At 39.6% G+C, this 19,172-nt stretch overlaps 1 protein-coding gene across 1 annotated transcript in view; it reads left to right on the forward strand.

Moving 5' to 3' along the window:
- LOC145404957 (filamin-A-like) overlaps window positions 1-19,172 on the forward strand; it is a 201,491-nt gene that overhangs the window by 129,405 nt on the left and 52,914 nt on the right. Inside the window, exon 2 of the mRNA XM_080276463.1 lies at window positions 6,617-6,761. Coding sequence (XP_080132589.1) covers window positions 6,617-6,761 — 145 coding nt within the window. The remainder of the gene's footprint in view (window positions 1-6,616; window positions 6,762-19,172) is intronic.

The raw sequence follows: 19,172 nt of genomic DNA on the forward strand, positions 1-19,172 counted from the left end.
ACTTACTCCCATAGTCTTTGAAAATAGCCGTCTGGGTATTAGGGCCCATCTCTAGCGCTATTTATGGGTGTGCATTGTGGCTTGATCCCGAGAATAGTCTAGACCGTTCGCCCATCTGGAAGTTTGTGGTCGATTTTGGAGGCATTAAGTAGCGTAGCCGTTTTTGAGGGTGTTTTGGTTGGTTTCTGGTTTTAGTTTAGGTTAGCTAACATCACCCGGTTTGAGTGCATTTCTGTAGTGTCTGAACATAGTCGCGATGAATTAATTTAATGACTTTCTCAAAACACAGACACACACACACACACACACCCATATATATATATATATATATATATATATATATATATATATATATATATATATATATATATATATATATATATATATATATATATATATATATATATATATATATATATATATATATATATATATATATGTATATATATATATATATATATATATATATATATATATATATATATATATATATATATATATATATATATATATACATACGGTATATACATGCATTCATACATTGATGGGTTGTGCAGAATACCCATGCATAGGTAGGGTATGTCCTTCACTGGATATTTGGTTATGCTTAAAAATAGTCTAGTATGTGAACAGGTTTACGTAAACGTGAAAGGAAAGAGTAAACTCAGGTTCCCAAGAATACTCTTGGCTGACTATAATCTACCAGCGATCGCTGGAATTGAATAGTAGACCTGTTCCTACCGTGAGAGAGTTAATGGTGATAATATTAACTCAGCGTCGTGTGACTCGTCTGCTGAATACAGTGTGTGATAGTAGATGTAATATATATATATATATATATATATATATATATATATATATATATATATATATATATATATATATGTGTGTGTGTGTATATTTTATATATATTATATTTATATTATATATATATATATATTTATATTATATATATATATATTTATATTATATATATATATATATATTTATATTATATATATATATATTTATATTATATATATATATTTATATTATATATATATATATTTATATTATATATATATATATATTTATATTATATATATATATTTATATTATATATATATATATATTATATATATATATATATATATATATATATTTATATTATATATATTTATATTATATATATATATATATATATATATATATATATATATATATATATATATATATATATTATATATATATATTTATATTATATATATATATATATTTATATTATATATATATTTATATTGTATATATATATATATATTTATATTATATATATATATTTATATTATATATATATATATTTATATTATATATATATATTTATATTATATATATATATATTTATATTATATATATATATTTATATTATATATATATTTATATTATATATATATATATTATATTATATATATATATATTTATATTATATATTTATATATTATATTATATATATATATATATATATATATATATGTATATATATATATATATATATATATGTATATATATATATATATATATATATATATATATATATATATATATATATATATATGTATATATATATATATGTATATATATATATATATATATATATATATATATATATATACTGGTAACAGTAACGTCTTCAGGAATATATTGAGATGGTTTATACAAGATGTGTTTAGCGTAGGAAATGAAAGTTTAGCAAAGAATAGTGTATGTAAATCATGTAGATGGGAGGGCGAGGAGAGGGGGGGTTGTAAGGATGAAGCGCAGGAGTGCTTGGTAGGTCGAGAAGGAGTTGTGGCAAAGAGGCCTGGAGGCGATTCGTGTCGCGACTACCCAGGATGAATTCTGTTTGAACTACAACTATAGCAGTGAAGTGATTGGAGGAATGTTAATTAGTTCCTCCTGTACGTACTACTGATGTTATAAGTTCCAGACACTGAGGCCTGAACTAGTATCCTTTGTTGATAGGCAGGAAGTACTGAAGTAACGTTACAGTAAAACCATTATGGAAGATTGTTTCAGGCTGTTCTGTTAGATTCGCGATGACTTACAGTAAATCATGATTTTTATCATGATACATAATGTTACACCCACGGCAAGAATTGTCCTGATTTTAATGGGGATTAATGATACCTGTATTAACGTTCAGACTCCTATGACTCACTCTCGGTATAGTACAATCATCTACTAGAAGCAAAACATTCGAGTTGTTCTGATCGTGCAAGTTAATGTGGATAGCCTTGGAGCAAGGAGAAAGCCAAAGGTAACAGAGGAAAACTAATGATAAACTAGATTCCGAGTTGAATAAATCAGTGATATTCATGGAGAGTAAAGCAACGACCTGGCAACTCTCCCGCCAACAAGAAATGAAAGTGGAGACGTGATCTCGCTTGACCCCGTGGTGAACGCGCGCCAACCCCCACATGTAAATAAACCGGCGGGACTGTCTTCACTCCCGGACTGTTTTAGTTTATTGTTTTACGGCTTTTTGCCTTAAGACTTTCTGTTCTGTATACTTTTAGTGTTTTAGATGTCTTGCTTGGGACAGTTTTTACGATATATTTGTTTATTTATGTATGTATTGTTTCTCATGGAACTTAGTCTGGAACTTGTATTATATTTCTTTTTCTAAATGATTTCTGTAGCCAGGATTCCGTGGGCTGAATGATGAGTGAATGGAGGCGTGGCCCAGTGGACTGGGCAAATTTGTGCTGTCTGGATACTACCCCCTCACCCTGCCCTTCAGGAAGTCCGGGTGATGCTGATGAATTTCTGTCTTTTAAATGCTGAGTATATTTATAAGGAATATCATTTGGAGATGTACGTATAATTATTGTTGTAGGAAATTGCTACTAATGCGTTTATGTTTTGCTGATACAGTATTTTAATGAGGCCGTTCTGTGGTTCTTAACAGCATACTACGGACATTCTTTTGTATTTTGATAAATATCAATGTGGTTTATGTAACTCCGAGAAAAAAAAATTTTCCAGAAGAGTTAAAACTATTTCTGGTTATATTTTGACCTTTAATAAAGAGCTGTGCACGGTACTTTGCTCTAACGCCAGATGATTTCATTCAGGCGAAGAGAACCCAATTTATCCAAAGGAATTAGAAAAAGGCGTGTAAATTATGCAAAAGGCTTGTCGTTATAGAACCAAGCCTGTAAAACTATAAATAGGCTTATGAATATATATATATATATATATATATATATATATATATATATATATATATATACACACACTGTATGTATATATATAAACATATATATATATATATATATATAGCCAGACGCCTCAATCCCGTTTGGGGTGGCCACAAACAAATCGCCTCCAAGTCGCCCTGTCCCCCGCCATTTCACTCCCCTGCTCCCAACTCACACCCCCCTCTCTCATATATCTCTCCATCCCATCCCTCCATCTCATCCTTGGCCTCCCTCTCCCTCTTCTCCCCTCCAACTCACTCACATACACTCTCTTCGTCAGTCTTTCACCCTCCATCCTCTCCACATGGCCAAACCACCTCAGTGTTCCTCATAACGCTTCCCATCACATCCACATCAACACCACAACGCTCCTTTATATCCTCATTCGTCAGCCTGTCTCTCCATGTGACTCCACAGGCTCCTCTTAAATAACTCATTTCCACTGCTCTCACTCTTGACTTGTGTCCTTCCAACAACGTCCAAGCTTCACTTCCATACGTTAGAGTTGGTATCACAATACTGTCGTGTAGTAACTTTTTCACTTCCACGCTCACTTCCCTATTTCTTATCACTGCTTTCAAAGAACAAGCAACCTTTCTTCCCTGTTGTACCCTTTCAAGCACTTCACCCTCCAAACCTCCATCCCTACTCATCACACTACCCAAGTACTTAAACGTACTCACATTTTCCAATTCCTCACCATCCAACCTCGCTGTAGATTCACTGACTTCACCTCTCTCAAAGACCATCACTTTACTCTTCCCTACATTCACCTTTAGATTCCGTTTCTTACACACTCTCTCAAACTCATCCACCAAGCCTTGCAGCTCCCCTTCGTCTTCACTCAACAACACAGTATCGTCTGCAAACAACAGTACAGGGAGTTTCCACACACTATCCTCTTTCACCAGGGCCACTCCAACATCCACTACCCTACCTTGTACCTCTTTTATTACCCCATCCATGTACAGATTGAACAACCATGGAGACATGACACATCCCTGTTTCAACCCAACTTTCAAAGAGAAAAATTCACTTAGTTCACCATCCACACGCACTGCAGCCTTCGCACCATCGTACATACTCTTCACGGCATTCAACAACTTCCCATCTACTCCATATATTCTTATTACTTTCCACAATCCTTGTCTATCCACCCTGTCATATGCTTTCTCCAAATCCATGAAAGCCGCATACAACTTCTTTCCCTTCTCTAGAAACTTTTCCACTAAAGATCTAAGAATGAATATCTGATCTACACAACCTCTTCCCTTCCTAAAGCCTCCCTGTTCTTCTCCAACTAATTTCTCTGTTCTTTCTCTAACTCTGTCAATAATTATCCTACCATACACTTTTCCTATTATACTAAGAAGACAAATGCCCCTATGATTACCACACACTTCTTTTTCCCCTTTTCCTTTGTACAAGGGAATAATTATACCTGACTTCCAATCCTCCGGGACTCTGTCTTCCTCCCAGGCCAATCTGCACATCTTCCACATCCATTCTACTACTATCTCTCCCCCATGCTTCAGCATTTCACCATATATATATATATATATATATATATATATATATATATATATATATATATATATATATATATATATATATACGTTTGTGTGTGTGTGTATACAGACTGTAAATTTTAAAACAAATCCTTAAAAACGGCGTCCATATTTCTCCAGGCAGTGATGTGTGCGATTTTTGCGTGCGTTATCAGGTTATGTAAAGTGCCGTCAGGTAAGAGATCGTGTCAACCTTACATTTCATCATAAGAGGTTTACCGGAAGAAAAAATAGTATCAGAAGTAGACATACAAATAAAGGAAGCAATAAGAAAAATGTGTGAAAACAGGAGTAGACCTATATAAATAAATATAGACTCGTAAAAGTAGAAAGTAATAATATAAATATCCATGTAAAAATATAAAGTAAACTCGAAATAAGTCAGTAAAATTATAAGGTAAAAATAGGACCAGGTGTTTATAGAGAGTCCATATATTTCCATCCAGTGACTTGTGTATTTCCGGCGCGTCGTCAAGTTATGTAAAGTGACGTCAGGTGAGAAAGATCCTGTCAGCCCTCCATGTCGGCCCAATAGGTTTTACTGGAAGAGAGAGAGAGAGAGTAGGCCTAAACGGAACAGATGTATCGACTCCACCTTCAGTATGTTCTTTATTTTTTCTCCTTTTAGAAAAATGGAAAGTGAGTATTTCCCCGCCATGTTATTTTGGAATACAGTGAGTCCTGTCAATTTAGCTCGTTTGATATCGTGGTGTTTCGAGGGTAATGTCGAGGCTGTAACCGGATGTATTTTCTATTTTCAGTTTTTTTTTCCTGGAATTTGAGTTAAAGTTGCCAAGCTGGACCTTTACCTGATTTTTCTAATCTATGAGGGCGACAAGAAATCTCAGGTTGTATATATTTGTCTGGTGGTGGCAGTATCCATCCATCCATCCATCATCTAGTCCTTTATTGTTACGGGGCCCTATGCTAGGCTACAGACATTCAAGACGTGAATGTCGAACTGAAAGGGTTAACTCCTATCTCGTCGACCTCCACAGCATTCTTATATATACGTAACCTGAAGAGGGTCCAGGTCGGGCTGAAATAGTTGTATGTTCCTAATAAACAGCTCTTCCATATGTAGGTGTAATTCATTTATCTTTACACGCTTTTAAAATCCGCACAGACGCCGACGCCCCAGTTAAAGTTGTTAGGTGGGTTGTTACGGGGGGGGGGGAGGGGGTCGTTAGTATCGCCTCGTTCCATCCCGTGGCCACACTTTGACGCCAGCCCCTTAGGACTTGTTTGAACCACCACTTTTTGCCTGCACCGCTAAAGGAAACTATATTAGTCCTGACTTGTTTGAACTACAACTTTTTGCTTGCTCCGCGAAAGGAAGGGTTATTAGTGCCATTGAGGTGATGTTGGTATTGGTGTTAAGGTGTGTGTGTGTGTGTGTGTGTGTGCTTTTTGTACAGATACAAACGAAAGCCAAACACATTGACCGACAGACACGGTACTGTATATAAACTGATAGTCAACCAGACAAAGAAATACACACTAGATAGAATGATAGACAGAGAAACAGAGCTAATAATTCGTGATCTTCTGTGACCCAGCATGACACCCTTTCTCTACCATTCTTCTGTAGTCGTGCCATTTCACATCAGTCTCGTAGAGGAAGTGAAACGCAGTGTGCTGGAAGCGTAGAGTTTTGTGCTTTTTATTTATCTGTACTGCCGCTCTTTAGTCCTGTACTACGAAACGACTCCTCTAAAATAAATAAATTCTGTGTGTGTGTGTGTGTGTGTGTGTGTCCCTTAACGTCAGTCGTCCATGCCCCCACACAACCTAACTCCTGTTTCATTTCAGACTCCTCGGACATCGTTGACTGCAAACTGAAGCTGATCCTGGGGCTGATATGGACGCTCATCCTCAACTACTCCATCTCCATGCCCATGTGGGAGGGCGAGGACCAGGTGGCCCCAGGAGAGAAGGGACCATCGCCAAAGCAGAGGTACGAAGGAGACGCGGAGAGGAGAGGGAACAGAGGAAAGGAGGGAAGAGGGAAAGGGGAGCGGGGGAGGGAGGGAAGAGGGAGAGGGGAGTGAGGGAAGAAGGAGAGGGAGGGAGAGGAGGGAACTGAGGGAAGGTTGAACAAGGGGGAGAGAAGCGGCCAACACTCAGACAGAGGTAAAGAGGAAAGGAAAAAGGAGGGAGGGAGAGAGATGGTGGGGAGCAGGGAGGGAGAGAAGGAAGGGAGAAAATAGAACATTAAGGGAAGGGGAATGCAGGAGGGGATGTTAGTGGAAGATAAAATGATGGGGGAAGGATACTGTTAGTGAGAGAGGAGGACCATAATCCAAGCAGAGGTGAGGAGGAAGGAAAGAAGAAAAAAAGGAAAATAGTAGAGGGAGAGAAGGTAAGCAGGAGGAAGGGAGAGAGTAAGAGGGACAGGGAGGGAGAGAAGAAAGGGAGGATGGATGGGTGAAGTAAGGGAAGAGGTATGCCGGAGGATTAGTTAGTGAAGGAAAGGAAAATAACGTTAGGTAAAAAAGATGGGACAGTTATTCAAGCAGGGGTGAGAGAGAGGAGGGATGGTAAGGGGGAGGAAGAAGAGATGCTGGGAGAAGGAGAGAGGGAAAGAAAGCAGGAAGAAAGCACGTGGGGGAGAAAGTAGGGAGGAGATAGGATGGAGATAGAAAGTTAGGAGAATGGGAATGAAAGTACGGGAAGAAGGAAAGGGAAAACGGCACAGAATGAGGGCGGGGTGGAAAGTTTGGTAAATACACAGACCATATAGACAGTGCGATCCTAGTGCCGTAATCTGATGCTGAATTTAAAATTTTAGAAAAATCGCTTGTTACAGAATGACATTACAAAACAAGCTCCTTTCTCTCGTCTGGCTGTACAAAAAACAAGGAAAAGCACTACCTTGCAAAATTAAAATCATCGGTGGAAATTTCGACTCAAGCAGTACTAATAACAAACTGGTGGCCATGCTTTTAACATCATCGTTAGCGTTGCTTTTTGCTGTTGTAATGAAATACGCTTCAGGGGTTTCATTCCTGCAAGAGAAGGATGGAGGAAGGAGGGACTAACATTTACTAGCGAGTAGAGGGGAAAGGGAGGAGGAATGGATATGAGCAGATGAGAGAAGAACGTGGAGAGGATGGTGAGAGAGAGGAAAGAAGGGGGGAAAGTGGGAGGAGGAAGGAAGAAGAGTAAATGAGGCAAGGTACGAAAAAGGAAGGTAAGAAGGAGGAAAGAAGGGGATGGAAGAACAGAGAAGGAAGGAAGAACAGTAGACGAGAGAAGGTACGAAAAAGGAAGGTAAGAGAGAGGAAAGAAGGGAAGGAGAAGGTAAAAAGGAGGAGGAAGGAAGCAAAATAGATTCGATAAGAACGTAAGGAGAAAGCTACGCCAGAGGAAAGAAAGCAAGGAGAAAGTGTGGGAAAAAGGAAGCAAGAAGGAAGGAGAGAAGATGAAGGGGAGGCTTAAGGAGGACGATAAGAGAGGAAAGGAGGGTGGGAGAAGGTGTGGGAAAGAGGAACGTAAATAAGGCGAAGAGGAAGAGAAAATGATATACGTAGCACGGAGGAAGGTGAGGGGAGGAAGAGAGAGAGAGAGAGAGAGGTTATAGAATGAGGAATGGAAGAAAATGGAGGAAAGAGTGAGAGAAGAAGGTGTGAAGCAGTGGCAAAGATAAATGTATGAAAAAGAGACATAAGACGAGAAGGAGGGACGGAAAAAAGAAGAAGGGAAGGAAGAAGGAGGAAGAAGAAAGAAACAAAAGGAAGGAGACAAGGAGAAAAATAGTTATCCAAGATTATATATGAAAGGAAGAGAAGTAAATAAAAAAGACATGAATCCAGTTTTAAATCTCTTCTTTCTCCCAGACGATTTTATTCAGCTTAGGAGTCTAGAAATACTGTTTGTTAAGGATTGATTGATGTGAGAGTAATAGGAAGGAGGACGATAATGATGATGATGATTATGATGATGATGATGGGAGAAAATGAAAATGGCTCAGGAAATGATAAAGAAGGAAGCGGGAAGGAAGGAGGTAAAAGGGGTAGGGAAGGGAGAGACGGAGAGAGAAAGGAGAGGAGAGGGGAGAACGAAGGAAAGAGAGAGAAGAAAGATTATGAAGGGAGCAAGGAAGTTTAATATTAGCATATCTTAAAAGTTGGGGGAGAGAGAGAGAGAGAGAGAGAGAGAGAAGGGTGTAAGGAAAAGGAAATAAAATTAAAACTGCAAGTAAAGTGAAAAAAAAGTAAGGAAGAGAGAGAGAGAGAGAGAGAGAGAGAGAGAGGTGAGTTAGAGCGACAAATAAGGAAGAAGCGCTAATCCAAACATAGTTAAAGGATATGACGAAAGCAGGAGGAGAATGGCAGAAGACAAGAGGTAAGGGGGAGGCAGGGAGAGATAGGGGAGTGACAGGGAAGCAGGCAGAGAGATGAAAGACAGGGAGGGCTTCTAAAGAGGGAGCAAGGAAAGAGAGAGAGAGAGAGAGCGCGCAAGGAGGGAAGGAAAAAGATTGAAAAGACAAAGAGAGAGGGAGGTTTGGGGGGTGGGTGGCAGACAAATTGAGCTATCAGACCTGTAAAACAATGAATCTCTCAGTAAGCGACACTAGAGGCACTTCACCCTCCGTCAGATAGCACTTAACACGAACGCATCATCCAGCACATTAGCACGCCCGTGAATCCGACGCCATCCAGGGCCTAGACGAACGCCATTAGCACACAAATAGACCAGAGATTGATACACCCCACCTCTCTCTCTCTCTTTGTGTGTGTGTGTGTGTGTGTGTGTGGAGCGTGCCATCCCATAAGGCTGTCCACCTACTTGACTCTCACTCAGAGGTCACCCTTAAGGGGCACACTCAACCTGGAATCCCTTATTTGTCCTCTTAAAAATAATGACGGACGAGGCTCAGTCTATTATACTTTTCTATAGGGAGAAGGCCTGTTGATCTCTGCTTGTCTGTCAGTCGGTTTATTTGTCTTTTTATCTGAGGGTCTGGGAATGCTTCTGTTGGTTTGTTATGTATTTTTTCACGATCATGTTCATCGCTATTTTTATCTCTGGTTGTCACTGTCCTTGTGTGTCTGCCTTTGTCTTTCCTGTCTTTCCTAACACACGTTTGTTAGATTTTTAGTAGAATCTGCTTTTTCCCCTACAGCTAATCTCATATGCCGATAATCTCTCTGTTATCCGTACTCTTGTGCTTCCGTGTGACTCTCTCTCTCTCTGTTAATTCCCTTCAGAGTCCGATGACATTTTTTTTTTTTTTTTTTTTTTTTTTCTCCAGATTTTATTCAGCAAGGGGGAGAGCTTTCGAACTGGAAGGGTTAGACATGGCTTTTGTTAGTGCCTGACCAGAGATCTTTTCCTAGTTGAATAAATCGTCTGGAGATAGCAAGAAGAAATTCACGTCATCCGGTGGCGGGGTTAATTTAAGTAATGGGATTAATTTGTGTAATGTGCATATCTATCTGTCTTTTGTTATTACATTTTATATCTTAACCCTCCTATTGTCTGTCTATCTGTCTGTCTGTATTCTGTATGTTTATTCGTTTGTCTGTCAGTCCATGTTCGTTCATACTAAATCACTGGCAAATCCTACAAGTTACCATAAACCAATTCAGCCCAGGGACGTTTTAATTTTTGTTCTTGCCATCTTCATCCGATTTTATTCTGCATAGCGGTATTTTTTTGAGGGATTACTGTACATATGGCATTTATTAACCCGTTCAGTGCAAGTCTTTCTGAGTTGAATGAAATCGTCTGGCGGTAGCAGGTATTTAGTAGAATAAGACGTCATCGTAGTGAAAGGTTAATTAAATTCTGCCCATATGAGGTTATATGGATCTCAATCTCATTAGACTAATTTTGTGCCTTTTGTCCATCCTTTGATTATTGTCATTTCCTTTGTATCGTTTCATTATTGTCAGTAACAGCCTAACTCGTAACCTTTCCTGCAGTATTTTTACCTTCATTTTTCGCTTCCCCATTTTACTGTCTCTTACTGTATGTTCATCGTTCTTGGATATTATAACAGTTTGTTCTCTAATAATTTCTTTACTTCCTCTGTTTTCAGATTATTTTCCATCTTTATTTTTTCTCAATTTTTTTCCTCCACACATTTATCTTTTATCATTAACTTTTCTTGTCATCAGTTATTTCTTCCTTCACGCCTCTCCTCCCTCCTTCTCACCCACCTTTTCTTCCCTTTCCTTCTCCTCTCCCCCTCCTTTCATTGAGTTTCCTACTTTTTTCCATGTTCTGTCTTTTCTACATTTCCTCTCACTCAATTTCTTCTCTTCTTTCCATCCTATCATTTCTGTCTAGATTTCCCCCCTTCCCCCCCCTCTCTCTCTCTCTCTCGCTCTCTCCATTTTTCTGACATTTTTGCTTCCTGCCACGCAGCTTCTTCCCTCCTCCATTAAACCGCGTTTCCTCTACTCTTTCTTTATCCCCCAGTTCTTCCTTCCTCCCGGGTTCCTTTTTTTTTCCCGTCTTCGGCTTTTCCTTACGTTTTGTACGCCGCGTTCCTTTTTTCTCCTGTTTCTGATTATCTGTCTCATTGCTGTTTCATTTCTGTCGAGTCATAGCTGTTTTTTCCCTTTCTTTGCGAATTTCATCTGTTCTTACTATTTTTCCTTTACGAGTTTCATCTGTTCTTGTTATTTTCCTTCTCCTTTACAAATTTTATCTGTTGCTATTTTCCCCTTCCTCTTCCCCTTTTATCTTTTTCGGTATCTTTCCCCGTCTTCCTGCAACGGCATTCCCCGTACTCTGTTATAATTCCCCGTTTCCTACCCTTAACCCGATTCTCTGACCAGCATTCCTCAGTATTGTCCTCCCGTCCTATTTCTCTGTTCACGATTTCACATTGTTCCTCCTCAGTTCTCTTTTTCCCGCCATTCTCTCTCTCTCTCTCTCTCTCTCTCTCTCCATCTGTCTTGCTGCCATGATGATTGCTCTGTCACTACACTTTGTCTCAGAACGTTAACTCTCTCTCTCTCTCTTTTTCGTCTCGCGTCGTTTCTCTCCCGCCATCCGATTTGTTGCCAGTATTACGGTATCACCCCTCCTTTTTCTCCTGTCTCATCGTTTCATATTTATCACAATCCTGCAAGAGTACAGTTCCTCTCCATCCCACTGTTGCATCGTTTTTCTTTTCTTGTTTTCCTCGTTTTGTTTCTCCCATTCCGTAGATTATCATTCCCTCTCCTTTCACCGTTCTCCGTTTTTCGTCTGTCTGTGGTCCTTCAACTCCATCTTTCCTCTCGTCACCATTGCATCATCTTTTTCACTCTCCGCGTCGTCTCCATCCTGCCATCCGTCTTGTTGCCAATGGTCGTCGATCCGTCACTACTTCGTCTCGCGGAATGTCAAGGGCGAAATTTCACTCCGTCATCCGGCCTTTCCTTATTATCCTCTTATTTGCCTTGTCATCGCTGTTCATCCACGTCTGTTTCTCATTAATCTGTCTCTCAAAGTCGGCTGTAACGAGTTAATGTGGCAGAATGAAGATAATAGGAATACACATACTACTCCATTTTGTAATTGCTCCATCATTCGATAACTTAAGGAGTCGCTTGTTTTGAGTTAATGTGACACAATGAAGATAATAGAACTTTAACTAACTACACCAAAATTTATATTAGTCCAACATTTTGTAACTGTTATTTTGTACCCGTGATTGTGGTGGAAAAAGAGCAACAGAATCACACTCAGGCACTTAATTTAGCTTTGTGGAGCTGGTTTAATATCCAAATATGGCTTTAACCCTTGGGTCCAGTGACATACTTGCCGTTTTGTTCTTGCTACATCGCTTGCATTTATTCAGTTTAGGAAAAACCTCGAACAAGAGGATAGATAAAACTCTCATCATCCCCTTTACTAACTCTTCCTAAGCTGAATGATATTGTCAGGTAGCGGGAGGAATAAATATGACAAATGTTCTGGGTGAAGGGAACAGAATAAGAGACGAGAAAGAACCGTTAGACTGAACTGTTTACGCCTGAGGGTCGTAGTGTAGTTGCAAATGGCATGGGAGGCTTCGTGCACCTCATTCTTTGCGATATGTTATTTATTTAACTTTAACATCAACATAATTTTCATCAGCAACATACCAAAAAAAAAAAAAAAAATGTAAAGTGAACCGTGAACCGCGAAGGAAGAGGTGTAACGAAATCTCCAATGCCTATAAGAATACGGCCTGAAGAGACGAAATCGTTTCTTTGAACGAACTGGTAAGGCTGCATTCAGATATTACAGTTGACAGCCAATGAGAATAAAAGGAGGAAAGGCTATCTGAGTTTCTGTTGGGCGAGGAATGTCCACAACAGATGCCTTGTGACAGGGCGCACGAGAACGTCATCTATGTTTTAATTGGTGGACGGCCACAGCTACCGAGGGGACGCGGAGCATTGTCATTGGCAGATAAATTGAGACAAGAATCCTCTATTGAAGGGGTTCGGGAGGGTATTGTGCGCTTTTTGTCCTTCCTCTGGTATTTGGGGCGACTTGGGGAGAGAGAGATCTTTCACTTGATGCAGTACTTACAGAGTTCGTCGAGAAAAAATTTTGGCCGATTGTTCTGTGATTTTTTCTCCTTCCTGACTCGTTGCTAAATTCGGCCTTTGTTCGTGTGCAAGAATTCATGGTACAAGTAACTGTTATACTGGTTCTTTTATTTGCTTTTTTCAGTCCGAGGACATGCCATGGTTCATACTGTTCTGTTTTTTGTGCATTATGCATCTTTTGCATCCATGTCCGCTGACACCTCATCTAAAGTAAGATAAACCTTCAAATGGAGAGTCAACTATACGGTACCATTGTGTATTTATGTACGCGCTATATGTATGTATATATGTATCAGATATCCAAATTCAGATAAATATAAAAAAAATAAAATGTCATATCTGACATTCCGAGTTTGGTCCAGATTGATGTCCTCTGAGTGAGTAGTTTTGGCCATGCTCCAGCCACGTTTCGAAACACTGATGATTGTGAGTGGCAGGGTCCAGAGTTTTACACTCAGGTGTGTGTGTGTGTGTGTGTGAGAGAGAGAGAGAGAGAGAGAGGGAGAGAGAGAGAGGCCGTGTATTGTTGTTACTCCATTCACCACGAGATGGGTGTTCCTAAGCTGATTATAAACGTCGGACGACAGCAGGAATAAATGAAAGTAATGACTGAAGGGGCTGATGGACACCGTTCATAACCTTATATCTACGCTGTCGTTCTTTTCAAGCTGAATGAATAAAAGCGTCTGGCGGCAACGCGAATGGAATGAGAAAATCATGGCACTGAGGGAGTATGATGTAAATGCTGAGCTGTCCATGAGGCGTTATAACCTCTTCCGTATGAGCCTGTGGGCTGTATTAAGTGGCTTTGGAGATTTTAAAACACCTCGTAAACGGTGTATTCTGCACACTGCTTCTCAGTATCCTCATGTATAGTGTTGATGCAAAATGTCGAAATAAAAACAATTTAGAAACATGCAAAAAAAAAAAAAAAAAAAGTGGTAGCGCATATTAAAATAATTCGCAGAGGAAGAGGTTCTACGAAGTTTGTAATGTCCCTTGGAATACGGTTGTATAATTAATTCCCCTAAACTGAATATAATCGTCTGGCTGCGGCAAGAATACACAAAGAAATTACATCCTCAGATTGAAGGGGTAATGCCATCACACCGGTCCTGAATGAGGTAGCCTTAGCATGTCACTATAAACGGATTGGGACCAAGGGGTGACGTGAAAATTCGTTACGCCATCTGTAATACGTATGGCCCGTATTCTCATCGGCTTAGCAGGCTTTCTGGCATGTTTCCCATAGGGATATATTTTACATACATCTTAGTGTGTGTTGTTTTTATTTGAGAGATTGCATAACTGATATACAAGAGAATATTAACGTGCCACACGCTGTGTAGAACTAAATAGGTAAAGAAGAGCTGAATAGTCTTTAAGCTACTGATTTAACGTGTAGTTGTTTGATTTTATACAATAATGTAAGTCTTATGTCTTTACATGTGTGAAGTGCATCCACGTTAATATTGTTTTAGGAGTGTTGTAATCAGCTCTCTAGTCTTGTTTTCAGGTCAAGTTATCCTTTGCATGCATACCTGTCAGCCTGAACAAAATCGTCTGGTGTGACTCTAAGTAAATGACCAAAGTGTATTACCAGCTACAGAAAGGGTTAAGATTAAATTCATTCCATAACTGATGCGATTTTAGTTGAACAAAAACTGTCAGGTGTTAGTCTGAATACCAAAATGCGTCCGCAACGTCGAGCCAATTGAGATGTTTATCCCTTGTTTATTTTTTCGCTTCAGTAAATCCGTGTGGGTATAGTGGAAATAAAACAGCAAAGCAGCGAAAGGGTCCATGCAGTGGAATTTGTATCCGTTAAGTCCGGCGTCATTATTTCATACCCCGATTAGCAAACAAATATGTTAACCAGCTCCGTGACACATTTTTCAGTGTATTCTGTCCACTGCCAGATGAATTTATACAAATTAGGAGAGAATTGCCGAGCTGGTTAAAGTAGCAAGATCTCATTAAGTTTTGACAATTTAGAGATTGTGTAAAAGAACTATTGGCTTTAACTGTACCACCACCATCACCACCATCAACCGGGTCTAGCTTTTTGAAAGGGGGGGGGGGGCAGATTCTTAGTGGAACTGCTGCATGCTTGAATTAATGCTGATTCATTACCATATTCCTCAAAATTTATTACCAAATTACTCGTTTCATTGAAATAACTGTAATTACATGTACGTAAGATACTCATACATAAACTATGGTTTATGTATAAGGATCTGGACAGCATGTGGAATGCATTTAGGGATTGTCTAGTTAGGAATGCTAAAGCGGAGTGTGGTGTGACAAGAGTAACAACAAAGAAGAATGGTACGGGAAGGTGGGACGAAGAGGTTAAGAGAGCAGTGGAGGAAAAGAGGAAGAAGTAGCTAGAGTGGTTACGGAACAGGGGTTCAGTTGAAATAACTAAATATATTGAGAGCAAGAAGCACGTAAAGAGACTGGTGAAGAGGAAAAAGAAGGATGTAAGTGATGATATAGCAAGAAAAATGAATGCAAATTGCTCTGAAAATAGGAAGTTATTCTGGAAAGAGGTGCGGAAACTTAGAAATGACAGCAGAAAGAAATATAAAAGGATGTAAGTTGTATATTATTAACCCATGGGGATGAAGTAAGGACCTGATGGAAAGAATATTATGAAAGCCTGGTGAATGGGAGTAGAGAGAACAGAGCGGCTTTGAACATGATTGTTTTGGGGGGGGGGGTGCAGAGAAGGAATGCAGTGCCAGCAAACGTGACACTCGCACAGGTGAAAAACGCTCTGAAGCGGCTGAAAAATGGGAAAGTAGCTGGTGGTGATGAGGTGTATACAGAGATGATAAAGTGTAGTGGAGAGAGTGGAATGAAGTGCTTGTTGGAGATATGCAAGGAGGCATGGATGAGTGAAACTGTGCCAGTAGAACAGAAAAAGGCTGTGATTGTACCTCTGTACAAGAATAAAGGTGGCCGAAGTGAGTGCAAAAATTATCGTAGCACAAGTGTATTGAGTGTTGTAGGGAAGGTATGTGGAAGAATCATTATAAAGAAAGTAAGAGATATCAGAAGTCCTAGTGAGTGATGAACAGGGTGGCTTTAGGAGTGGCAGAAGATGTGTGGATCAAATATTTGCAATGAGTCAAATAGTGGGGAAGGCTTGTGAGAAGGACTATAAGGTGTTTATGGCATTCATGGATCTGGAAAAAGCATACAACAAAGTAGACAGAGAAGGATTGTCAGGTTTTGCGCATGTACGGTGTAGATGGTGAGCTGCTAGGTGCCGTCAAGAGTTTTTATGATGGTAGTGAGGCATGTATAAGGCTAAATGGGCATATAAGTGAATGACTTATGATCATTGTGGGCATGCGACAAGGTTGTGCGGTGTCTCCATGGTTGTTCAATATATATTTGAATGGGGTGACGAGAGAAGTAAAAACACGAATAATGGAGAGAGGGATGGCGTTGGTAATGAATGGTGAAGGATGGAATATCTCAAATTTTTTGTATGCTGATGATGCAGTGCTACTTGCAAATACGGGATAAGAACGTGGTCGACTAGTGCACGGTTTTCCTGATGTCTGTGAGCGTCATGCCTTGAGAGTAAATGTAGAAAAGAGTAAAGTGATGTTAATCGAGAGAGAAGGTGACTCCCAGTGCGATGTTACAATGAATGGAGAGAGACTGGAATTGGTGAGAGAGTTCACATACCTGGGTAGTGATATAAAAGAGAGGAAAATGTTCAAAAGAAGTGGAAAGTAGAGTGATGCGGAAGGAAGGTAGCTGGTGCTATGAAGGCCATGATAAGAAACAGAGGTTTGAGTGTTGCAGCTGCACGAGGCCTACATGAAGGAGTATTAGTGCCAGCTTTAACATATGGATGTGAGACTGGTGTGGCATGAAAATGAAAAGTCAAGAGTGAGAGCAGTGGAGATGGGGCTGCTGGGGAATGTATGTGAATTACAGAGAGTGGATAGGATACGAAATAATTTGATTCGTGAACGATGCGGAGTGAGGAAGTCTGTGGACACCAGAATCGAAGAGTGTGCTGAGATGGTATGGTAATGTGGAGAGAACGGATAACAATAGTGGTGTAAAAGGTATACCGTAGGCCTATCTGAGCGAATCTGAAGGAGGGAGGAGGCGAGGTAGGCCAAGGAGAAGGTGGAGGGATATGGTGGATGAGTGTGTGAGGAAGAGAGGTATGGAAGTCGGAGGGGCTAGGGGACTGACAAGATATCGAGGTGACTGGATGAATGTAGTGAGAAGTGCATGATCAGGGACTTGGCATCCCATATTAACGTGACAGCGTTCGGACTGTCTCTGTCGGTTACGTTTATGTGCAGCTACAGAATGTGGTGAAAGTTTTTGGCGTATTAGACAGAGCCAGGATTCCGGGGGCTTGAATGATGAGTGAATGGAAGTGTGGCCCATTGGTCTGGGCAAACTTGGGCAGTATAGATGTTGCTACTTCTCATCTTGCCCTCGAGTGGGAAAGGAGGTCCGATGATGATGATAATGGTGATGATGATGATGATATATCTATCTGTCTATCTATCTATATCTATATCTATATCTATCTATCTATATATATATCTATATCTATCTATCTATATATATATATCTATATCTATCTATCTATCTATCTATCTATATATATACAGTATATTCGTATAAAGTACTACTATTACTACTACTACCACTACTACTACCCATACTTTTACTACTACTACTACTGCTATTACTACCAGTTGCAGTAGTATCAGTTGTAGTAGTAGCAATAGAAGTAGGGTAGTACCTGCAACCCCAGACTTGTCTGGATGTGAAAAGGTGGATTGCGGAATGAAGTTACCTTTTTCTTACAGTCAGTTCACCATTATCCTTTCGGGGTACAGGGAAGGAGGTTGAGGGACATTTGTGTAGCCGGGCAGTGGAGCTGTTCGGCTATATCAGTGCCACCGGGAGTTGCTTGGCTATATACTGTAAGTGCCACCGCATGAGGGCGCCTCTTACTAGACTGCAGTTATAGGGTACCTTTTCACTGAGTAGGCTGGGCTCTCCCGGGACACGCCAGTTAGTCCAGTTATAAAAGTTACTGCCAGATTATTATACTGTTCCACTCCATCAGTATTAACCAACACGAATATATATCTTGTTTCTTAACTATTTCATCGTGTTTGACCAATTTAAGTATTTTGCTCTGGGTAACACCAAAATATTTCTGACAGCTGAAGAAAGCTCCACGCAGCAAAAAGGTTGTAAAACTTTCTCAGTAACCGTCGATGGCATAATACCTCAGCTTATCCTTGTCCTTCCAGATAATTTGATTTAAGACAGGGATTTTTTAAAGGATTAAAGAAGACTGTAGGTAACTCCAATTCGAAAGATCTCCCCAAAATTAAGCCTAATCTTCTGGTGGCAGCAAGAATGGGATACAAACGATGTTCTCGTTACTTTAGTGGTTAAAAGTACAGTATATACCTTACAGTAAACAGAATCAGGCTTTGTACTGACCAACACTGTTCTTCAGTGAGGTGATAATTGCGCTCCCCCTCCCCTCTCTCTCTCTCGTAAACGTAATCCATGATGGCGTCACTTATTTGCCTCTTGCTGCTTCCATGCGAGATTATAAAGATTAACTACTTTAGAACCATGACGCAATTCGTTTTATTTTTCTTAAGATTACATAGCGATTTTAATAAACTTTGGGGAAACGTCTCCAGTGAAGTATTAATGTGGGCTGTATCTAACCCGTCTAGTTGGAAAAATCTCCTAAGCTGAATGAAATCGTCTAGGAATGACAAGAATGAAATGAGAAAAAAAAAGAAAAGAAAAAA

This window comes from Coenobita brevimanus, chromosome 65 (genome assembly GCF_032717465.1).
Source record: "Coenobita brevimanus isolate Jiangsu-jjx chromosome 65, ASM3271746v2, whole genome shotgun sequence".
Lineage (NCBI taxonomy): Eukaryota > Metazoa > Arthropoda > Malacostraca > Decapoda > Coenobitidae > Coenobita > Coenobita brevimanus.